Source organism: Erinaceus europaeus, chromosome 13, assembly GCF_950295315.1.
Source record: "Erinaceus europaeus chromosome 13, mEriEur2.1, whole genome shotgun sequence".
Classification (NCBI taxonomy): domain Eukaryota; kingdom Metazoa; phylum Chordata; class Mammalia; order Eulipotyphla; family Erinaceidae; genus Erinaceus; species Erinaceus europaeus.
Genome location: NC_080174.1, coordinates 69570885 through 69594878, shown reverse-complemented (window position 1 = coordinate 69594878; position 23994 = coordinate 69570885). Strand labels below are relative to the sequence as shown.

General features: G+C 43.9%; 1 protein-coding gene across 4 annotated transcripts in view; it reads right to left on the bottom strand.

The window, feature by feature from the left end:
* MEAF6 (MYST/Esa1 associated factor 6) overlaps nucleotides 1-17075 on the bottom strand; it is a 42236-nt gene extending 25161 nt beyond the window's left edge. For all 4 annotated transcript variants that reach the window (XR_009553875.1, XR_009553876.1, XM_060206189.1 and 1 more), the window contains exons 1-2: nucleotides 16941-17075; nucleotides 15457-15572 (exon numbers count right to left, since the gene is read on the bottom strand). Coding sequence is in view for 2 of the 4 variants with exons in the window: in XM_060206189.1 (XP_060062172.1) it covers nucleotides 15457-15572; nucleotides 16941-17030 (206 nt within the window). In the remaining 2 variants the exon portion in view is untranslated. The remainder of the gene's footprint in view (nucleotides 1-15456; nucleotides 15573-16940) is intronic.
* Between the last annotated feature and the right edge of the window lie 6919 nt (nucleotides 17076-23994).

Here is a 23994-nt window from a genome sequence, read left to right as displayed (position 1 = left end):
AGCATCTATCTATGTCCACAGTTCAAGCTAAGGACATCCAGGGCAAATAAAAGGAACTCTTTCTTTACCCAGTTTCATATATATAGAAATAACTCGGGGCCAGGTGGTGGTGCAGTGTTGTAGGTGTCTGTCTCTTTCCCTCTCTCTCACTCCTTCTCTCTCTCTCTCTCTCTTTAAGAATTTATTTATTTATTAATGAGAAAGATAGGAGGAGAGAGAAAGAATCAGACGTCACTCTGGTACATGTGCTGCTGGGGATTGAACTGGGGACCTCATGCTTGAGAATCCAATGTTTTATCCACTGCGCCACACTCCTTCTCTCTTGATTTATGGCTGTCTCTATCCAATAAATAAATATATAAAAAAAAAAAGTCCAATGCTCTACCAGATGGGCTATTTCCTCAAAAATAACTCCATACTACTTTGATTGACCAAAACAATTTTTTTTTTTTTGCCTCTAGGGTTATCGCTGGGGCTTGGCCCTGCACTACAAATCCACTGCTCCTATGGCCATCCTTTTTCCATTATTGTTACTGGTGTTGTTGTTGCTGCTGGATAGGACAGAGAAACTGAGAAAGGAGGGGAAAACAGAGAGGAGAGAAAAATAGACAGATTCGACTTCCGGAGGCGGAGCTACGAGCAGCAGATCGCTTTCTCTCCTCTCCTCTCCTCTCCCGATCAACTAGGAATACTAAAGGAGACCACCCGGACCGAAACAAGACAGGACTGGAATGACCACGGAAACCCAGTAAACCACCCGTGAGTACAAACACGCGTGGCTGGTGACAGAGAGGAGAGAGGGGCCTAGGGAGAGATTAAGTGACTGCTAACAGTTCGACAGTTTGTCAGTGGAGACACCACCTCCAGTCTGCTCCACCAACAAGGGGACAGCTGAAGGGAGGAAAGGACTCCCCAGAGACTCACCAAGTGCAACTCTGAGTCTCCATTGCTACTACCCTCAGAATCTGGAGCAGCAACAGGGAGGGACACCAGGGTACAGAGATCTAACTGGGAAACTCAGAAGACCTATACCTCGGTGGCATAGCTGAGGGGCTGTGAAAGTCTCTTTGCATAACCACTGGATTATCTCTGCCACACCCTGCTTTATCTCTTGGTCAGGAGTCAGTGATTAAGCTAAGAAGCCTATTGATAGTTTAAAAGCCCTCAGGCTCCCATAGTCTACAGGGGGAAAAAAAAAAGGCTTTTACACCACTGAACTCCAACTCAGGGATTGAAAAAACTGTTAACTTATATAAAATGGTTAAAACAACAAGAAAAAATATTGGAGACTCGAACCAGGACAAGAGTCCAGCTAAAAGTCCTCCAGAGGGTGAAGCACAAAATAATGAGTTCAACATCCAAACATTAGCTAAGGAAATAATAACAGGAGTGAGTAAAGAATTTGAAAAAATTGTAATCAGAAATGCAGGAACAACAAATGAGAATATGGAAGAAAATTCTAATAATCTCATGGTTATTAGAGAGCTGAAAGCTGAAATCACTGAGCTAAGAAGGCAACTAGCTGAACAAGCTAAAACAGTATCAGAGCAGGGCAACAAAATAGATGAACTCCAGAAAGCAGTAGAGGGCAGAGAGAATAGAATCAATGAGGCTGAAGACAGAATTAGCAAGATTGAGGATGAATTAGAGACAACTAAAAAAGAAGTAAGAGATCTCAAAAAGAGATTAAGAGATGCTGAAAACAACAACAGAGTCCTATGGGATGACTTCAAAAGAAACAATATACGCATTATTGGCTTACCAGAGGAAGAAAGAGAAGGGGAGGAAGAAAGCATTCTCCAGGCCATAATAGCTGAAAATTTCTCTAGTCTAGACAACACCAAAGACATAAAGATTCAAGAAGCCCAGAGGGTCCCAAAAAGAATTAACCCAGACCTAAAGACACCAAGACATGTCATACTTAGATTGGAAAGGAATAAGGATAAAGAAAGGATCCTCAAGGCTGCAAGAGAAAAACAAAGAGTCACCTACAAAGGACAACCCATAAGATTAGCAGCAGACTTCTCCATACAAACACTACAGGCCAGAAGAGAATGGCAAGATATCTATCGAGTGCTCAATGAGAAAGGCTTTCAGCCAAGAATACTATATCCTGCTAGATTGTCATTCAGACTAGATGGAAGCATCAAAACCTTCTCAGACAAGCAACAGTTGAAGGAAGCAACCATCACCAAGCCTGCCCTGAAAGAAGTTCTGAAAGGTCTCCTATGAACAACCAGACCACCACAAATAGGACATATATCAAAACACTCTAAAACTCTACAAGAATGGCGTTAAAATATCTTCAATCTTTGATATCAATAAATGTCAATGGCCTGAATTCACCTATTAAAAGACACAGAGTAGGAAGATGGGTCAGAAAACACAACCCAACAGTATGTTGTCTACAGGAAACTCACCTAACGCAACAAGACAAACACAGACTTAAAGTGAAAGGATGGAAAACTATCATTCAAGCCAATGGCCCACAAAAAAGGGCAGGAACAGCTATTCTCATATCTGACATGATAGACTTTAAAATAGATAAGATTAAAAAAGATAGGAATGGACAATACTTAATGCTCAGAGGATCAGTCAATCAAGAGGACTTAACAATTATTAATATCTATGCACCCAATGAGAAGCCATCTAAATACATCAAACTTCTATTGAAAGAGCTACAGCAATATATTAACAGTAACACAATCATAGTAGGGGACTTCAACACCCCACTCTCTCAACTTGACAGATCATCCAGGCAGAAAATCAGTAAAGACATAAGGGAGCTAAATGAAGAGATAGATAAACTAGAACTATTGGACATTTTCAGAGTCATTCATCCCAAGTAACTGGAATACACATTTTACTCAAATCCACATGGATCATTCTCAAGGATAGACCATATGTTAGGCCACAAAGACAGCATCAGCCTATTCAAGAGCATTGAAATCATCCCAAGCATCTTCTCAGACCACAGTGGAATTAAACTAACACTTAACAATCAACAAAAGATTAGTAACAGTGCCAAAATGTGGAAGCTCAACAGTACACTTCTTAACAACTTCTGGGTCAAAGAGGAAATCAAGGAAGAAATCAAAATGTTTCAAGAGTTCAATGAAAATGAAGACACAAGCTATCAAAATATTTGGGACACAGCTAAAGCAGTCCTAAGAGGGAAGTTCATAGCTATACAAGCACACATTAGGAAATAAGAAAAGGCACAAATAAACAGCCTGACTGCACATCTTAAAGACCTAGAAGAAGAACAACAAAGGAATGCTAAAGCAACCAGAAGGACAGAAATTACTAAAGTTAGGGCAGAAATAAATAACATTGAGAATAGGGAAACCATACAAAAGATCAATGAAAGTAAATGTTGGTTCTTCGAAAGAGTAAACAAAATCGACAAACCTTTAGCCAGACTCACAAAACAAAAAAGGGAGAAGACCCAAATAAATCGGATAGTAAATGAAAAAGGAGAAATCACAACAGACACTGCAGAAATTCAACATATCATGCGAGGCTACTATGAACAACTATATGCCACCAAGCTAGAGAACCTGGAAGAAATGAATGATTTCCTAGATACCTACCAACTTCCAAAACTAAGTAAAGAGGAAGTGGATAACATGAACAGGCCCATCACAGCTAATGAAATTGAAACAGTTATCAAAAATCTTCCCAAAAATAAAAGTCCTGGACCAGATGGTTTTACAAATGAATTCTACAAAACTTTCAAAGAAGAACTAATACCTCTACTTTTAAAAGTCTTCCAAAAGATTGAAGACACTGGAATACTCCCTGTCAGCTTCTATGAAGCCAACATCACCCTGATACCAAAAGCAGACAGGGACACAACCAAAAAAGAAAACTACAGACCAATATCTCTGATGAACATAGATGCGAAAATATTGAACAAAATTCTAGCCAACCGGATACAGCAGTATATCAAAAAAATTGTTCATCATGACCAAGTGGGGTTTATCCCAGGCATGCAAGGTTGGTTTAATATACATAAATCAATCAATGTGATCCACCACATCAACAAAAGCAAGACCAAAAACACATGGTCATATCAGTAGATGCAGAGAAAGCCTTTGACAAAATACAACACCCCTTTATGATCAAAACACTACAAAAAATGGGAATAGATGGAAAATTCCTGAAGATAATGGAGTCTATATATAGCAAACCTACAGCCAACATCATACTCAATGGTGAAAAACTGGAAGCATTTCCCCTCAGATCAGGTACTAGACAGGGCTGCCCACTATCACCATTACTATTCAACATAGTGTTGGAAGTTCTTGCCATAGCAATCAGGCAGGAGCAAGGAATTAAAGGCATACAGATTGGAAGAGAAGTCAAACTCTCCTTATTTGCAGATGACATGATAGTATACATGGAAAAACCTAAGGAATCCAGCAAGAAGCTTTTGGAAATCATCAGGCAATACAGTAAGGTGTCAGGCTATAAAATTAACATTCAAAAGTCAGTGGCATTCCTCTATGCAAACACTAAGTTAGAAGAAATTGAAATCCAGAAATCAGTTCCTTTTTCTATAGCAACAAAAACAATAAAATATCTAGGAATAAACCTAACCAAAGAAGTGAAAGACTTGTATACTGAAAATTATGAGTCACTACTCAAAGAAATTGAAAAAGACACAAAGAAATGGAAAGATATTCCATGTTCATGGGTTGGAAGAATTAACATCATCAAAATGAATATATTACCCAGAGCCATCTACAAATTTAATGCTATCCCCATCAAGATCCCAAGCACATTTTTTAGGAAAATAGAACAAATGCTACAAATGTTTATCTGGAACCAGAAAAGACCTAGAATTGCCAAAACAATCTTGAGAAAAAAGAACAGAACCGGAGGCATCACACTGCCAGATCTCAAACTGTATTATAGGGCCATTGTCATCAAAACTGCTTGGTACTGGAACATGAACAGACACACTGACCAGTGGAATAGAATTGAGAGCCCAGAAATGAGGCCCCACACGTATGGACATCTAATCTTTGACAAAGGGGCCCAGACTATTATATGGGGGAAGCAGAGTCTCTTCAACAAATGGTGTTGGAAACAATGGGTTGAAACATGCAGAAAAATGAAACTGAATCACTGTATTTCACCAAATACAAAAGTAAATTCCAAGTGGATCAAGGACTTGGATGTTAGACCAGAAACTATCAGATACTTAGAGGAAAATATTGGCAGAACTTTTTTCCGCATAAATTTTAAAGACATTTTCAATGAAACGAATCCAATTACAAGGAAGACTAAGGCAAGTATAAACCTATGGGACTACATCAAATTAAAAAGCTTCTTCACAGCAAAAGAAACCACTACCCAAATCAAGAGACCCCTCACAGAATGGGAGAAGATCTTTACATGCCATACATCAGATAAGAGTTTAATAACCAACATATATAAAGAGCTTGCCAGACTCAACAAGACAACAAATAACCCGATCCAAAAATGGGGGGAGGACTTGGACAGAATATTCACCACAGAAGAGATCCAAAAGGCCGAGAAACACATGAAAAAATGCTCCAAGTCTCTGATTGTCAGAGAAATGCAAATCAAGACAACAATGAGATATCACTTCACTCCTGTGAGAATGTCACACATCAGAAAAGGTAACAGCAGCAAATGCTGGAGAGGGTGTGGGGTCAAAGGAACTCTCCTGCACTGCTGGTGGGAATGTCAATTGGTCCAACCTCTGTGGAGAACAGTCTGGAGAACTCTCCGAAGGCTAGAAATGGACCTACCCTATGACCCTGCAATTCCCCTCCTGGGGATATATCCTAAGGAACCCAACACATCCATCCAAAAAGATCTGTGTACACATATGTTCTTGGCAGCACAATTTGTAATAGCCAAAACCTGGAAGCAACCCAGGTGTCCAACAACAGATGAGTGGCTGAGCAAGTTGTGGTATATATACACAATGGAATACTACTCAGCTGTAAAAAATGGTGACTTCACCGTTTTCAGCCAATCTTGGATGGACCTTGAAAAAATCATGTTGAGTGAAATAAGTCAGAAACAGAAAGATGAATACGGGATGATCTCACTCTCAGGCCGAAGTTGAAAAACAAGATTAGAAAAGAAAACACAAGTCGAACCTGAAATGGAATTGGAGTATTACACCAAAGTAAAAGACTCTGGGGTGGGTGGGTGGGTGGGGAGAATACAGATCCATGAAAAATGATGAATGAAATAGTGGGGGTTGTATTGTTAAATGGGAATCTGGGGAATGTTATGCATGTAAAAAAAAAAAAAAAAGAAGAAGTAGAAACGCAAAGCAGAAATTGACTGAGTTTGGAGTATGGCACCAAAGTAAGAAAGCAGAAGTACACTAGAGTTTGCAGTGAGTACCTCCCTAATACTTCCTCTCCACTTTTCCAAGCTTTGGGTCCATGATTGCTCAACAATTTGTTTGGCTTTGTATGTTAACTCTCTTTTCAGTCACCAGGTTCCAGGTGTCATCAGGATGTCGGCCAGACTTCCCTGGATTGAAGACCCCACCAATGTGTCCTGGAACTCAGCTTCCCCAGAGACCCACCCTACTAGGGAGAGAGAGAGACAGGCTGGGAGTATGGACCGACCAGTCAACGCCCATGTTCAGCGGGGAAGCAATTACAGAAGCCAGACCTTCTACCTTCTGCAACCCACAATGACCCTGGGTCCATGCTCCCAGAGGGATAGAGAGTGGGAAAGCTATCGGGGGAGGGGGTGGGATATGGAGATTGGGTGGTGGGAATTGTGTGGAGTTGTACCCCTCCTACCCTATGGTTTTGTTAATTAATCCTTTCTTAAATAAAAATTAATAATAATTTAAAAAATCAAATATTAAAAAAAAAAAAAAAGAAAAATAGACATCTGAATAGCTGCTTCACCACTTGCGAAGCAAAACCCATCCCCAACAAGTGGGGAGCCAAAAGCCTGAACCGGGATCCTTGCACGGGTCAAAACAATTTTTATACTGAATCTCTGTGCCTGTGTATTAATGTTCTTCAAGCTGTGGCATGTACCCTACAGTGGTATTTGAGATCATTTTAGCTGATTCAGAACATCTTTTTTCTCTTATTGTTGTTGTTATGAATATTATTTTATTTACTTATCAGAGTGCTGTTCAGCTCTGGTTTACAGTGGTGTTAGAGACTGAAACTGGGGGGCTCAAAGCCTCAGGCATGAAAGTCATCAGCATCACCATTATACTGTCTCCTCAGTCCCATATTTTCTTTTCTTTCTTTTTCTTATTCTGTTCTTTTTTTTTTTAATTTATTCCCTTTTGTTGCCCTTATTGTTTTACTGTTGTAGTTATAGTTGTTACTGATGTTGTTGTTGTTGGATAAGACAGAGAGAAATGGAGAGAAGGGAAGACAGGGGGAGAGAAAGACAGACACACCTGAGGACCTGCTTCACTGCCTGTGAAGTGACTCCCCTTCAGGTGGGGAGCCAGGGGCTCGAACTGGGATCCTTACCCAGGTCCTTGCACTTTGCGCCATGTGCGCTTAACCCGCTGCGCTACTGCCTGACTCCCTATTCTGTTCTTTTGATGCAGCACTGGAGAATGAACTCAAGTCCCGCCTTAAACAGTAATGATACCAGAGCAGATGCATGGCCATTTGTTTTTGTTTTGTTTTTAGGAGAGGAGAGACATCACAGCACCACTTCATTATCCATGGAGCTGCTCATCCATGTCATCCATGTTCCCCTGCTGCTCCCATGTGATGCCAGGGCTCAAATCCTGGGCCTAACACAAAGCAAGGTATATACTGTACCAGGCGAGCTATCTCCCAGTCTTGCCAACATTTTCACTAAAGTGTGTATTTTAATGTTTATTATTAAAATAGCAGTTAGCAAAGACTAGTGGCATGAAGTGCCTCTGTTAAATTAACTTCAAACATCGAAAGAGAGTTGATGAGGGGCTGGGTAGTGGTGCACCTGGTTGAGCATGCATGATATAATGCACAAGGACCTGGGTTCAAACCCCCAGTCCCCATTCACAGGGGGAAATCTTTGCAAGTGGTGAAGCAGTGTTGCAGGTGTCTCTGTCTCTATCACCCCCTTTCCTCTCTATTTCTGGCTGTCTCTCGCCTATAAATAAATAAATAAATAAATAAATAAATAAATAAATAAATAATATTTAAAGAGAGAGAGAGAGAGAGCTGACAAAATAGCTCACTTGGTGTGCTGCTTTGTCACAAATACAAGCCAGGTCTGAGCCTGGTCTCCACTGCTCTGAAGCTTCCTTCATTCCCTGTCTCCCTTTCTGCTGCTCTGTCTCTATCTGAAAAAGTGAAAATAAAAATAAAACAGTTTCAAGAAAGAACCAGAGTTTTCTTACAGAAACAGCTAATACTAGATCTGGGACAACAAAAAGACAAATACAAAGACGAATACTGACAAGTCAGAAAGACAAAAGAGGGGCAGGGGTTGAGAGCATAATGGTGGGGCCAGGTAGTGGTGCACCTAGTTGAGTGCACAGATTACAGTGCAAAAGGACCCAGGTTCAAGCCCCTGATTCCCACCTGCAGGGGGAAAGCTTCACAAGTGGTGAAGCAGGGTTGCAGGTGTCTCTCTGTCTCTCCCCTCTCTATCTCCCCCTCCCCTCTCAATTTTTCTGCCACTATCCAGTAAATAAAAGAATTAGAGAGAAAGAGAGAGAGAGAGAGCATAATGGTTATACAAAGACTTTCATGCCTGAGGCTCCAAAGCCCCAAATTCAATCCCCCAGACTACCATAATCCAGTGCTGATCATTGCTCTGGTTAAAAAAAAGACACAGGAGGGGCTAGGCAGTGACATACCTGGTTGAATACACATGCTACAATGTGCATGGACACAGGTTCAACCCCCAGCACCCATTGCAGAAGCTTCATAAATGGTGAAACAGTGCTGCAGTTATCTTTGACTCTCCTTTATCTCCCCCTTCTCTTTCATTAACAAATCTTTTTTCTTTTTTCCTTGTCTTCTTTTTTTTTTTCTTCTTTTAACTGCTCAGCTCTGGTTTATGGTAGTGTCAGAGACTGAACCTGGGACCTTTGGTGCCTCAGGCATGAAAGTCTTTATGCTATATACCCAGCCCAACAAACAGACCTTTTTAAATTTTTCTTTTATCTTTATTTATTGGATAGAGACAGCCAGAATTTGAGAGGGAAGGGGAAGATAGGGAGGTTGAGACAGAGATACCTGTAACACTGCTTCACCACTTGCAAAGCTTTCCCTCTGTAAGTGGGGACCAGGCGCTCAAACCCGGGTCCTTGTGCATTGTAACACAGGTGCTCAAACAGGTGCACCACCACTTGGCCCCCCACAAATAAATCTTTAAAAAGGGGGGAGGGAGGGCGGGAGACTGTCAAAATAGCTCATTTGGATAGTGTGCTGCCTTGCCATGTATGTGGCTCAGGTTCAAACCTGCCCCCCACTACAATGAAGGAAGCTTGAGTGTTGTCATCTCTTTCCTCTCTCTCTGCCTCTCTCCCTATCTAAAACAAACAATGGGTACCAAAACTACTTAAAGCAAATTTAAGGAGTGTACAGGTAAGATAATCACATTGTCATGGGGCCGGGTGGTGGCGCACCTAGTTGAGCGCATGTATTACAATGCCCAAGGACCCAGGTTCGAGCCCCCGGTCCCCACCTGCAGGGGAAAAGCTTTACAGAAACGCCTAATACTAGATCTGGGACAAGTGGTGAAGCAGGGCTGCAGGTGTCTCTCTGTCTCTCTCCCTATCTATCACCACCCTCCCTTTTTATTTCTGGCTGTTTCTATCCAATAAATAAATAATAAAATTTTTTAAAAAAAGATAATCACATTGTCTACAAAGGTACACCTCCAAAACTATTACTTAGGGGAAAAAATTAGCTTTGGGCCAGGGGAATGATTATGCAGAAGAGTCTCTCATGTCTGGGCAGGGGTAGACAGCATAATGGTTATGCAAAGCCTGAGGCTCCACATGTCCCAGGTTCAATCCCCTGCACCACCATAAACCAAAGCCGAGCAGTGCTCTGGTAAAAAGAAAAAAAGGAAGAAAAAAAAGAAAGACCTTCATGTCTGAGGCTTCGAAGTCCCAGGTTCAGTCCCCTGCCCCATCATAAGCCCAAGCTTCTCCAAGAGAGAATGCATATGGTGAACCTTAATAGCACTAACAGGGCAATCTCACATTGTGCATCCCTAATTAAGTAAACAAATCACTTGAACAGCATCTTTTGCCAAAAACCTTTAAAAGGTCGCTTATGAGATCACAGTAAGAACCATCTAAGATAGTATTATAAACTTCTCCACCAAAGAGTAGGGAGCTCTCCTAAATTAAAGACACTGAAAAACATTAATAGCCTAATGTAATGCATAAACACTGACTGCATCAAAATGAAATAACCGTGGCCAGGGAGATGGTGTAATGATAAAGTATTGGACTCTCAAGCGTAGGGTCCCAAGTTCAGTCCCCGACAGCACATGTGCCGGAGTGATATCTGGTTCTTTCTCTCTTCTCCTATCTTTCTCATAAATAAATAAAATCTAAAAAAAAAATGAAGTAACCAAGCATTTGGGGGAAGACTAGGTCAACTTGAATACTGAATAAAGACCGCATCAGGTGGGGGGGGCAGAGCATCATGTCTATGCAGAAAGACATCCCAGGTTCAATCCTGCACCTCACCATAATCCAGAGAGGATCAGTTCTCTGATCATGAATGAATGAATGAGGGAGTCCGGCTGTAGCGCAGCAGGTTAACTGCATGTGGCACAAAGCGCAAGGACTGGTGTAAGGATCCTAGTTCGAGCCCCCAGCTCCCCACCTGCAGGTAGTTGCTTCACAAGTGGTGAAGCAGGTCTGCAGGTGTCTATCATCCTCCCCCTCCTCTCTCCATTTTTCTGTCCTATCCAACAATGACAACATCAATAACAACAATAATAATAACTACAACAACAATGAGAAAAAACAAGGGAAACAAAAGGGAAAATAAATTTTTAAAAAATTTTAAAAAGAATGAATGAATAAATAAACGAACAAACAAGCAAATGACTACATCAGGTAAAACTATTATTGCATAACTGTGCTTAGACAGGACTGGCCCTTTTATTTTTATTATTCTTATTTATTTATTGAAACAGCCGAAAATCAAGAGGGAAGGTGGAAAACAGAGAAGGAGAGAGACAGAGGGACACCTGCAGCCCTGTTTCACCACTCACAAAGCTTTCCCCCAACAGGTGGGGATGGGGGCTTGAACCTGGGTCCTTTCGAATTGTAACATGTGTGCTCAACCTGGTGCACCACCACCTACCCGCCCCCACACACCTTTTTTTTGGTCAGGTCAGTGCCTTGTCCATCTAAGATTTCATCGCTCCCAGGCCAACTTTTTCATTCAAATATGCAGGTAGAGACAGCCAGAGAAAAACCAACCCCCCCCACCCCGCTATGTCACTTCCCATATGATGCCAAATTATTACATGAACTGCATATATGGTAAGCAAGTTGCACCACACAGTGAGCTATCTCACTGGTTAGCACCAAAAGAAATGCTGCGTTCTTTCTTAATTTTAAAAAATATTTTACTGGGAGTTGGGCTGTAGCTCAGCGGGTTAAGCGCAGGTGGCGCAAAGCGCAAGGACCGGCATAAGGATCCTGGTTCGAGCCCCAGGCTCCCCACCTGCAGGGGAGTCGCTTCACAGGCAGTGAAGCAGGTCTGCAGGTGTCTGTCTTTCTCTCCCCCTCTGTCTTCCCTCCTCTCTGTTTCTCTCTGTCCTGTCCAACAACAACAACAATAACTACAACAATAAAACAAGGGCAACAAAAGGGAATAAATTTTTTTTAATTATATATATATTTTTTATTTATTGGATAGAGCCAGAAAGAAATTGAGTGGGAAAGGGGAGATAAAGAGAAAGAAAGAAAGAAAGAAAAAAAGAAAGAAAGAAAGAAAGACATCTGCTGCACCACTTTACCACTCCTGAAGCTTTCACTGTGCAACTGGAGACAGGAAGTTTGAACCCAGATCCTTGTACACCATAATGTGCCTTCAGCCAGGTGCACCACCACCTGGCCTTATAGTGCTTTTTACCAGACTACTGCCAAGCTCTGAAAATATTTTTCATTTTTTATTAGTGATTTAATATAATGTTAGTATTGATTAATTAATATTAATATTGATGACATTAATAATTTAATAAGATAATAGGGGCATAGTTCCACACCATTTCTACCACCAGAGTTCTGCCCCCCATTTCCCCACTGGAAACTGCAGTGATTCTCCCAAGGTCACAGGTATGGGTAGACTATTATTCCGTGTGTGTGTGTGTGTGTGTGTGTGTGTGTGTGTGTGTATTTTTGTAAACCCGTTTTTTTCTATGGTCCTAAATTCTCTTCCTTTCTAAGTCACACCTACACTTATTACTGAGTGTCCTCTTTCTTTACCTCTTCTCTCTCAGGATATCTTGATGGAATTGGGGTGCAGAGCCCCTTAGTTATATTCCCCTAATATTTCTCCCCCTCTGGGAGTACAGACCAAAATTTTTTGGGGGTGCACAGTGGGAATTCTGGCTTCTGTAATTGCTTCTCCTCTGGATATGGACACTGGCAGGTCAATATTTATCCCCAGACTGTTTCTTTTCTTCTTCTTTTTTTCTTTTATTTTAAAGATTTTATTTATTTATTAATGAGAAAGATAGGAGGAGAGAGAAAGAACCAGACATCATTCTGGCACATGTGCTGCCGGGGTTAGAACTCAGGACCTCATGCTTGAGAGTCCAAAGCCTTATCACTGTGCCACCTCCCGGACCACCCCAGCCTGTTTCTATCTTTCCCTTGTGGGGTAGGTCCCAGGGCACATTGGAGGTCGTCTGCCCAGGGAGTTCTGGATGGATTCAGAAAATGCTCTATTCTTTTTTTTTTTTTTTTACCTCCAGGGTTATTGCTGGGGCTTGGTGCCTGCAGCACAAATCCACTGCTCCTAGAAGCTTTTTCCCCCCTTTTGTTGCCCTTGTTGCTTAAGGTTGTTGTGGTTATTATTATTGTTATTGATGTCACTGTTGTTGGGTAGGACAGAGAGAAATAGAGAGGAGGGGAAGAAAGCGGAGAAGAGAAAGACAGATACCTACAGACCTGCTTCACCACTTGTGAAGCAATCCCCCTACAGGTGGGGAGCCAAGAGCTCAAACCAGTATCCTTATGCCAGTCCTTGCGCTTTGCGCCATATGCGCTTTACCAGCTGTGCTACTGCTGGACACCCAAAAAAGTACTCTATTCTTAAGAGGCAACTGATAGGGCGGACATAGACAGCATAATGGTTATGCAAAGAGACTCTCATGCCTGAGGCTCCAAAATCCCCTGCACCACCAAAAAAAAAAAAAAAGTGAGAATGGGTGAAAAGGAAGCTCTAACTATGAAGGGAGGAGGAGACCTTTGTGATAATAGACTAGTTCTGTCTCTCAAATGAAGTCGTGGTTAAAGGAATCTACACATGATAAAAATGCTAGAACTACATCTATTCATTGTACCAATGTCGATGTCCTAGTCTTAACATTATACTAAAAGTATATAAAGCCTATTTTGCAACCTAGGAGGTGGTGCCGTAGATAAAGCACTGTACTCTCAAGTTCAATCCCTAACATTGTATGTGCCAGATTATTTATTTATTGGATAGAGACAGCGAGAAGTTAAGAAGCAGGAGAAAGGGAGAGAGACAGAGAGATACCTGCAACCCTGCTTCACCACTCATGAAGCTTTTCCCCTGCAGGTGGGGCCCAGGAGCTTGAACCCTGGTCCTTGAACAATGTAATATGTGCACTCAACCAGGTGCGTCACCACCCAGCCCCAATTACTTTATTTGATAGAACAGAGCGAAATTGAGAGGGAGAGGAGAAATAGGGAGGGAGTAGGGCCAGGTGGTGGCACACCTGGTTAAGCACACACATTACAGTGCACAAGGTCCCAGGTTCAAGCCCCTGGTCCCCACCTAAAGGGGGAAAGCTTTACAAGTGGTGAAGCAGGGTTGCAGGTGTCCGTCCGTCTCTCCCCTCTCTATCTCCCTCCCCTCTCAATTTCTCTGTATAAATAAATAAAAATAATTTTTCAAAAGAGAGACAGAGAGAGAGAGGAAGGAGACAGAGAGATACCTGTAGCCCTGCTTCACCATTGTGAAGCTTTCCCCACAGACGGGGGACCAGGAGCGTGAATCTGATTCCTTGTGTATAGTAGTACATGCACTTAACCAGGTACGCCACCACCTGACCCCCAGATGTCTCTTCTCTCTTCCTTTTTACCTTCCCTTCCCCTTTCAATTTCTCTCTGACCTAACAAATACAATAATCATTTTTTAAACTAAAATAAGAACATATTATTGGGGAAAATTACTTGAAGGGTACAAATGAATTCTTTGTACTAGTCAGTAACTTCCTATATATCCACAATTATTTCAAAATGTCTTAAAATGTATGTGCATATATAAGGACCAGCTTAAGGATCCCGGTTCGAGCCCCTGGCTCTCCATCTGCAGGGGAGTCGTTTCATAAGCGGTGAAGCAGGTCTGCAGGTGTCTCTCTTTCTCTCTCCCCTCTCTGTCTTCCCCTCCTCCCTCCATTTCTCTCTGTCCTATCTAACAATGACGACATCAATAGTAACAACAATAAAAAAACAAGGGCAACAAAAAGGAAAATAAATATATATATGTATATAAACTTTAAAAAAATGTATGTGTTTCAGGCAGAAGTTGAAAAACAAGATCAGAAAAGAAAACACAAGTAGAACCTGAAATGGAATTGGCATATTGCACCAAAGTAAAAGACTCTGGGGTGGATGGGTGGGGAGAATACAGGTCCATGAAGGATGATAAATGACATAGTGGGGGTTGTATTGTTAAATGGGAAACTAGGGAATGTTATGCATGTACAAACTATTGTATTTACTGTTGAATGTAAAACATTAATTCCCCAATAAAGAAATAATTTTTTTTTAATTACGTGTATATAAGTATGTGCTTATATGTACTAGACCATAAAAATGTGACATGTTAACAGATGGTAAAAATGAAGTTAAAAGTACCAAGTATCCATGTACTATATTTTCCATTTGTCTACAGACTTAAAAGTTTCCAAAAATCTCTAGAAAGTTTCCCAGAATAACATTAATAAATAAGAACACAGGCATAGCAAATACTGTTAGGGTGGAACTCCTAACTGATTAAGTGTGGGAAACACTGGCAGTGTTGTTGTTGTGTAAGAAATGCACAGCAATCCATTTCAGCCGTATACAACTCTGTGCCACAGTCCTGACTTCCTCAGTATTACTGTAGGTTTTGTCCACAATTGCTCAGTTGAGGGAGTGGCCAAGCCAGATTCATATTCAAACTCAAGACTCTTTTCACACCATGACCTCATGACTGTCTCCTTTCAAAGCTGACATCAAGAATGTACACATAGTCCTCATCTGTCACTCACTTTTGGTTGGTCAGATACCGGTCCCAGCCTCGAATAATATTGCCATACATCTGAGTGTCTTCCAGATAGCTTCCTTCAAAAGCATAGATCTGTCTCTCCAAGTTGGCCAGTGTTTCCTGAGAGATGCAAAACAAGGAAATGGACAGTGCCTTTTAAATGTGAACTATCAAGACCAAGGTGAAATGTTGATCTTAAGCCTATAAGCTCAAGCTAAACTAGCCGGGGCAAAGAGATGGATGATAATGGAGTGGGGCAGGCTGTTTCAGACTAAGGCAGTCTGGACATCTGCGATCTTGTTGGATCCCTCTGAGAATACCATGCAACCCTATAGCACCTCAGAAACGAGCTGTGTTTCACACGTATTTCCGAGGGTTCTTGGAAACCTAGTAGTCCAGAACCTCATGGGAGGCAGAATCAGCAGTCTCCACTGCAGGGATAGAAGGTACCCTGTGGGGCCAGGTGGCACACCTGGCTGAGTGCACATGTTACAGTGCTCAAGAATCCAGGGTTCGAGCCCCCAGTCGCCACCTGTAGGGGGAAAGCCTCGTGAGTGTTGAAGCGGTGTTGCAGGTGTCTCTCTTATCACCCCCTTCCTTCTGGATTTATAGCTGTCTCTATCCAATAAATAAAGAAAATGCAAAAAAGGAAAGAAAATATTTGGGGGGGGGGAAGGAGGAGGAGGAAGAAGAGAGAAGGAAGAGCAGCTTCTCAGAGCCAACCTGCCCCCCATCCCTGCAGGCTCCAGTTGCTATGGAAACCGGGAAGGGCAGCATCAGGGGTAAAATGGGCCGGAATGGTGCCTGGGGCAGAAGGCAGGAGGAGGCCTTAGCCATCTATCTCGAGGCTTGGCAGCCTGGGCGCATATCCCCCTCCACATCCCCTAGACCCAGTCCCCTCTCTTGGTCTGTCACCCAGCTATTTCCGAACACATCGCACCTGCCCAGCAAAACCCCCACCCAAAGGATCCCCTGCGAGTCCCGCCAGGGCACGGGCCCCGCCACCCCGCAAAGGACCGGCGGGCTGCAGGACGAGGCGCTCGCCCAGCCCCGCCCGGAGCCCCGCACAGCCCACGGCCGCGCGCCCCGGCCCCCAGCCCCGACACGCCCACCCCCAGAGCAGGGCGCGCCCGCCCTCGCGCAGCCCGGGCACCGCCGCCGCCGCCGGGCGGGAGTCCCCGCACCTAAGCCCCCGCCCCCGGCGCCATCCTCCCTCCGAGACTCCCGCCCTCAAGCCCGCTCGCGGCGCCGCGCCCCGCCCTCAGCCCCGACTCCCGGCTCCGGCTCCCGCGGCGGCTGCGGCTCGGCGCCGCGGAGGAAGCCGCGCTGTGGCGGGCGGGGGAAGGCTCCTCCCGGCCTCAGGCCGCCCGGCTCCGGGGCGCCGCGCCGAGCCCGCGCCCGCGCCCGCCGGGTAACGGCCGCACCAGGCCGGACTGGGGCCTGGAGTGCGCGGCAGACGCAGAGTCCCCACCCGAGCCAGCCCCTCACCGCCAGCTCCTGCTTGCGCTTCACGAGCTCCGCCAGCTCCCGCCGGGTGTCCGGGATCTGCGGCGGTGCCGCCTTGTTGTGCATCGCCATGTTGGGCTGAGGCCGGCGGCGGCGCCAAGCTGGGGGCGGGCTCTACGCGGCGCCGCCCGCCAGGGGGCGCCCGCCACCGCACTGCGCCTGCGCGCGCGGCTTCCGGAGCCGCGCCGAGTCGCGTCGCGCTCTGGGCGGTGAGCTCGCGCGGTGGCCGGAGCGCCGCACCGGCGACCTGTGCTTTGCTTTTCTCTCCCTAGTGGCGGGCTGGGCTTCACCAACGCCGCTGATTCCTGTCCGACACCTAACTCCTCCTCAGCGCCCTCCTGTGTGACTAAGCCCAGTGAAGGACTCAGCTGTCCATACACATGCCCACCATTCCTGAGTGACACCCAAGTCTCAGTATCATCCTTACTCGCCTTCTCTTTTTGTCGTGGTCCGGTGCAGGCCTTTATTTTTAAATAATAACATCGAATTTTCTTTTTAAATTTTTTTAAATCTTTATTGGGTGGAAACAGCCAGGAATTGAGAGGGGAGGGGAAGGGAGAGCGAGAGAGGGCAGGTGTAATAGCATAATAGCTATGCAAAGAGACGCGTGCCTGAGGCTCCGAAGTCCCAGGTTCAGTGCCCTGCACCACTGTAAACGAGAGCTGATTAGTGCTCTGGTAAAAAAAAAAAAAAAGAAAGAAAGAAAGGGGGGTGGTGGAGAGACAGACAGACATCTGCAGCACTGCTTCACCACTCCTGAAGCTTTCTCTTAGAGACAGAAGTCGAGAGGAAAAGGGAGATGGAGGAGAGACACCTGCAACACTGCATCACCACTCATGAAGCTTTCTTTCTGTAGGTAGGGACCAGCAGACTTGAACCCGCCCGGGTCCTTGTTCATTGTAACATGTGTGTTCTAGGGGCACCATCACTCCCCACCCCACCCACCCAACTTTTTTTTTCTTTTTTTATTTAAGAAAGGATTAATTAACAAAACCATAGGGTAGGAGGGGTACAATTCCACACAATTCCCACCACCCAATCCCCATATCCCACCCCCTCCCCAGTAGCTTTCCCATTCTCTATCCCTCTGGGAGCATGGACCCAGGGTCATTGTGGGTTGCAGAAGGTAGAAGGTCTGGCTTCTGTAATTGCTTCCCCGCTGAACATGGGCGTTGACTGGTCGGTCCATACTCCCAGTCTGCCTCTCTCTTTCCCTAGTAAGGTGTGTCTCTGGGGAAGCTGAGCTCCAGGACACATTGGTGGGGTCTTCAATCCAGGGAAGCCTGGCCAGCATCCTGATAACACCTGGAACCTGGTGGCTGAAAAGAGAGTTAACATACAAAGCCAAACAAATTGTTGAGCAATCATGGACCCAAAGCTTGGAATAGTGGAGAGGAAGTGTTAGGGAGGGTACTCACTGCAAACTCTAGTGTACTTCTGCTTTCTTACTTTGGTGCCATACTCCAAACTCAGTCAATTTCTGCTTTGCGTTTCTACTTCTTTTTTTTTTTTTTTACATGCATAACATTCCCCAGATTCCCATTTAACAATACAACCCCCACTATGTCATTCATCATTTTTCATGGACCTGTATTCTCCCCACCCACCTACCCACCCCAGAGTCTTTTACTTTAGTGTAATACTCCAATTCCATTTCAGGTTCGACTTGTGTTTTCTTTTCTAATCTTGTTTTTCAACTTCGGCCTGAGAGTGAGATCATCCCGTATTCATCCTTCTGTTTCTGACTTATTTCACTCAACATGATTTTTTCAAGGTCCATCCAAGATCGGCTGAAAACGGTGAAGTCACCATTTTTTACAGCTGAGTAGTATTCCATTGTGTATATATACCACAACTTGCTCAGCCACTCATCTGTTGTTGGACACCTGGGTTGCTTCCAGGTTTTGGCTATTACAAATTGTGCTGCCAAGAACATATGTGTACACAGATCTTTTTGGATCGATGTGTTGGGTTCCTTAACCAACTTTTTTTTTTTTTAATTTATTTCTTTATTGGGGAATTAAATGTTTTACATTCAACAGTAAATACAATAGTTTGTACATGCATAACATTCCCCAGTTTCCCATTTAACAATACAACCCCCACTATGTCATTTATCATCCTTCATGGACCTGTATTCTCCCCACCCACCCACCCCAGAGTCTTTTACTTGGGTGCAATACACCAATTCCATTTCAGGTTCTACTTGTGTTTTCTTTTCTGTTTTTTTTTTTTTTTTTAACCAAAACATGGCTTAGTTCTGGCATATGGTAATGCTGGTGATTAAACCTAGGCCTTTCAAGCATCAGTCATGAAGTTATTTGCATACTCATTATGCCGCCTCCTACATCCTCCTCACCAACTTTTTCTGCTAGAGAGAGACAGAGAGACTACAGTGGAAGTTTTGTCCAGTATATGAGAGTCAGGCTCAAACCTGGACTGTGGGCAAGACTAAGCAGGTCTTCTATCCAAGAGAGCAATTTGCCAGTGCTCCTCTATTCTCAGTCTGTTCCAAAACAAAGTCCTGTAGACTTGACTCTGGCAGAACCTGCACATCCATCCACTTGCTTTTGTCTGCCACCTGCCTCCCCGTCCCCTTGCTTGGGGCTATATATTTCAGTCTTTGCCTGTTTCCAACTTCAACTCCGTTTGATCCATTATCAACAGTGGTGCCATACATCTGATTTTGTAAAGCAAGCTATAAATCACTCCCAAGTTGGAATATTTCAGTGACAGCTTGGGAGGTGACACAATGAACAAGGCCTAGGATTCTTAGACATGAGGTTTAGTCCTACCACATGAGATCGCCAGTGTTGCCTGTGCTCGAGTGATGCTCTGATCTTGGGATCTCTGTCTGTCTCTCTCTCCTAGCATTCATAACAAAAAGAAGAGGCCCAAGGGCTGGCACACCATATAGAATGCACATATCAGTTTGCTCAAGGGCAAAGGTTCAAGCTCCTAGTCCCCACCTGTAGGGGAAAAGCTCCACAAGCAGTGAAGCAGTGCTGGAGGTGTCTTTCTGTACACCCTTTATCTTCCCCTTTCCTCTTTTTTTAATTTTTATTATCTTTATTGATTCATTGGATAGAGACAGTCAGACATTGAGAGGGAAGGGGGGATAAAGAGGAAGAGAGACATCTGCAGCACTGCTTCACCATTTGTGAAACTTCCCCTGTAGGTGGGGACTGGGGACTCGAACCTGAGTCCTTGTGCATTGTAATGTGTGTGCTCAACCTGGTGCACCACCACCCGCCCGCCCCCCTTTTTAAAGATTTTATTTTTAACAAAGCATTTGAAATTTATTATATAATTTTTGTTGTTGTTGTTGTTGTTGTTTATTTTTTGTTTTTAAACAGAGCACTACTCAGCTCTGGGATTGAACGGACTTTGGAGCCTCAGGCAGGAGAGTCTCTTTGCATAACCATTATGGTATCTACCCCCCCCCCCCGCCTGAAGTTATTATATAATTTCATGCATTCAGCAAGCACATTATTTTAAAGAAATATTTGATAAGAGTGAGAACTTGAGAGGAGAAGGGAAGATAGGAAGGGAGAAAGACACCTACAGCACTGCTTCATCACTAGTGAGACTTCCCTGTGCAGGTGGGGACTGAGGCTTGAGTCTGGGTCCTTGCACACTGGCCCCTGTGCACCTCAACCAGGTGTGCCACCAAGCAGATCCTGCCCTTTTCCTTCTCAAAGGGGGGTGATGGCATCTGGGGATAGTAAGACAGCTCATCTAGAAGGGTGCCTGCTTTGTCTTTTTAAAAAATTTATTTATTTATTTATTATTGGATAGAGACAGAGAGAAATTGAGAGGGGAGGATGAGATAGACGCCTGCAGCCCTGCTTCACCACTTGTGAAGTTTTCCCCCTGAAGGTGGGGACCCGGGGCTTGAACTCGGGACCTTGTACACTGTAATGTGTGCACTTAACCAGGTGTGCCACCACCTGGCCCCTCTGCTTTGTCTTCAGTGCAACCCCAGTTTGGGCCTGACTCCCACCACACTGGGGGAAGCTTCAGTGCTGTGGTACGTCTCCCTCTGTGTCACTCTATCTGAAAAAGTTGAGGACAGAGTGGCAATAACCCCGGGACACTAACAACAACAACAACAACAAAAGCATGTGGCATTTGGTGAACTGGGGCCCTGATGACTGAACTTGGATTGACTATAGATATGTCCCTGGGGCATAGGGGCAGCTGTTACGGCCCTGGTTCAAGGGGGTGAGGTGATTTCAGTTGCTTACAGAACAAAGGGACACTTCATCAACTTATCACAACACCCTGTTCCTGCTGGCCTTGTCTGCATGATGGACTTTATTCAAAGAGGAAGAGTTGGGAGAACCAGGTAGATTTGATGGCTTGGGGGAAGAAAAAAGCCAGTGTAATGAAGTCTGGCATTCTGTAGCTGCAGGCTCTTGTTCTGCTTCACTGGAACCAAAGTAACTCAGTTTGAACTCAGTCACTGTGTGACCTCTAGGTGCCTCAATTTTTGAAGTCTGCAAAATGGGCTGGGGAGATAGCTTATAGTGGTTATGAAAATGACTTTCGGGGAGTCAGGCGGGAGCGCAGTGGGTTAAGTGCATGTGGCGCAAAGCACAAAGACCGGCTTAAGGATCCCAGTTCGAGTCCCCGGCGTCCCACCTGCAGGGGAGTCGATTCACAGGCGGTGAAGCAGGTCTGCAGGCATCTGTCTTTCTCCCCCCTCTCTGTCTTCCCCTCCTCTCCCCATTTCTGCTTGTCTTATCCAACAACAACATCAATAACTACAACAATAAAACAACAAGGGCAACAATAGGGAATAAATACATACATATTAAATAAAATGGCTTTCATGTTTGAGGCTATGCAAAAAATAAAAATGATTTGAAAAAAATGCGAAATGGAATCAAAACCTGCTTCCTGTGTTAGCATATATATAAAAGGTTCACAATTGTACTTTTTTAGAGACAGCACTCCTAAGTATTGCCCAATTTTATTATGGAAGTTCATGACATATATTCTTTTTTATTTATTTTATTACCTTTATTTATTGGATAGAGACAGCCAAAAATTGAGAGGAGGGGTGATAGAAAGACAGAGCGACACCTGCAGCCCTGCTTCACCACTCGTGAAGATTTCCTCCTGCAGGTGGGGACTGGGGGCTTGAACCCAGGTCCTTGTGCACTGTAACATGTGCTCAACCAGGTATGCCATCACCTGCCTCCCCTTTCTTTTTTTTACCAGAGCACTGTTCAGCTCTGGGTTATAGTGATGTTGGGGATTGGATTAGGGACCCCTTGGTGCCTCAAGCGTGAAAGTCTGTTGCATAACCCCTGTGCTATTTCCCCAACCCAGTGACATTTTTTTAAAAAGATTTTATTAAATAATGAGAAAGTTAGAGGGAAAGAACTAGACATCACTCTGGTACATGTGATGCCAGGGATTGAACCTGGGACCTCATGCTTGAGAGTCCAATGCTTTATCCACTGCGCCACCTCCCGGACCACCCCAGTGACATTTCTTAGGCACCCAACTACTGAAAATCTGTCTCTTTATAAGGCAACATGATGTGCAAGTACCTCTGGCTGACTTGGTTAGATAAGGCTTTTCTTTTTATTTATTTATTTATTTATTTTTTATTTTTTTATTTAAGAAAGGATTAATTAACAAAACCATAGGGTAGGAGGGGTACAACTCCACACAATTCCCACTGCCCAATCTCCATATCCCACCCCCTCCCCCGATAGCTTTCCCATTCTCTATCCCTCTGGGAGCATGGACCCAGGGTCATTGAGGGTTGCAGAAGGTAGAAGGTCTGGCTTCTGTAATTGCTTCCTCGCTGAACATGGGCGTTGACTGGTCGGTCCATACTCCCAGTCTGCCTCTCTCTTTCCCTAGTAGGATGGGTCTCTGGGGAAGCTGAGCTCCAGGACACATTGGTGGTGTCTTCAATCCAGGGAAGTCTGGCCGGCATCCTGATGACACCTGGAACCTGGTGACTGAAAAGAGAGTTAACATATAAAGCCAAACAAATTGTTGAGCAATCATGGACCCAAAGCTTGGAAAAGTGGAGAGGAAGTATTAGGGAGATACTCACTGCAAACTCTAGTATACTTCTGCTTTCTTACTTTGGTGCCATATTCCAAACTCAGTCAATTTCTGCTTTGCGTTTCTACTTCTTTTTTTTTTTTTTTACATGCATAACATTCCCCAGATTCCCATTTAGCAATACAACCCCCACTATTTCATTCATCATTTTTCATGGACCTGTATTCTCCCCACCCACCCACCCACCCCAGAGTCTTTTACTTTGGTGTAATACTCCATATATAAGGCTTTTCTACCTCATCATCTCCCGTCTAATTACGATTGGTTTGAACCCCTCATGAATTGAGAAGCCTAATTAAATGCCTTCCTTTGTTAAATCTCTCCACTAATCTTTTTACCAAACCACTTTTTAAAAAAATAGTTTATTTATTGATTGATGAGAAAGATAGGAGGATGGAGAGAAAGAACCAGACATCACTCTGGTACATGTGCTGCCGGGGATCAAACTCCAGACCTCATGCTTGAGAGTCCAGTGCTTTATCCACTGTGCCACCTCTCGGGTCACACACCAAACCACTTTTTAAAAAGTATTATTATTTAAAAAAAATTTTTATTTATTATTGGATAGAGACCCAGAGAAATGAGTAGGGAGGGGGAGGGAGAGAGGGAGAGACAGAGAAATACCTGCAGCTCTACTTCACCACTTGTGTACGCTCTAGTGTGTGCATTTAACCAGGTTTGCCATCACTTGGCAAGTATTATTTTTTTAAAAAGTATTATTATTATTATTAATTTAAAAGTATTATTATTATTATTAATAGTTACTGCCACCAGGGCTATCGCTGGGGCCTGGTGCCTATATAATGAAACCACCACTCTCAGTGGCTTTTTTTTTTTTCTTCTGTTACTTTTATGAAACAGAAATTGAGATGGGGAGGAAGAGATAGAGACATCTGCAGCACTGCTTCACTGCTCATGAAAATAAAAATGTTTCCTTTGCAGGTGA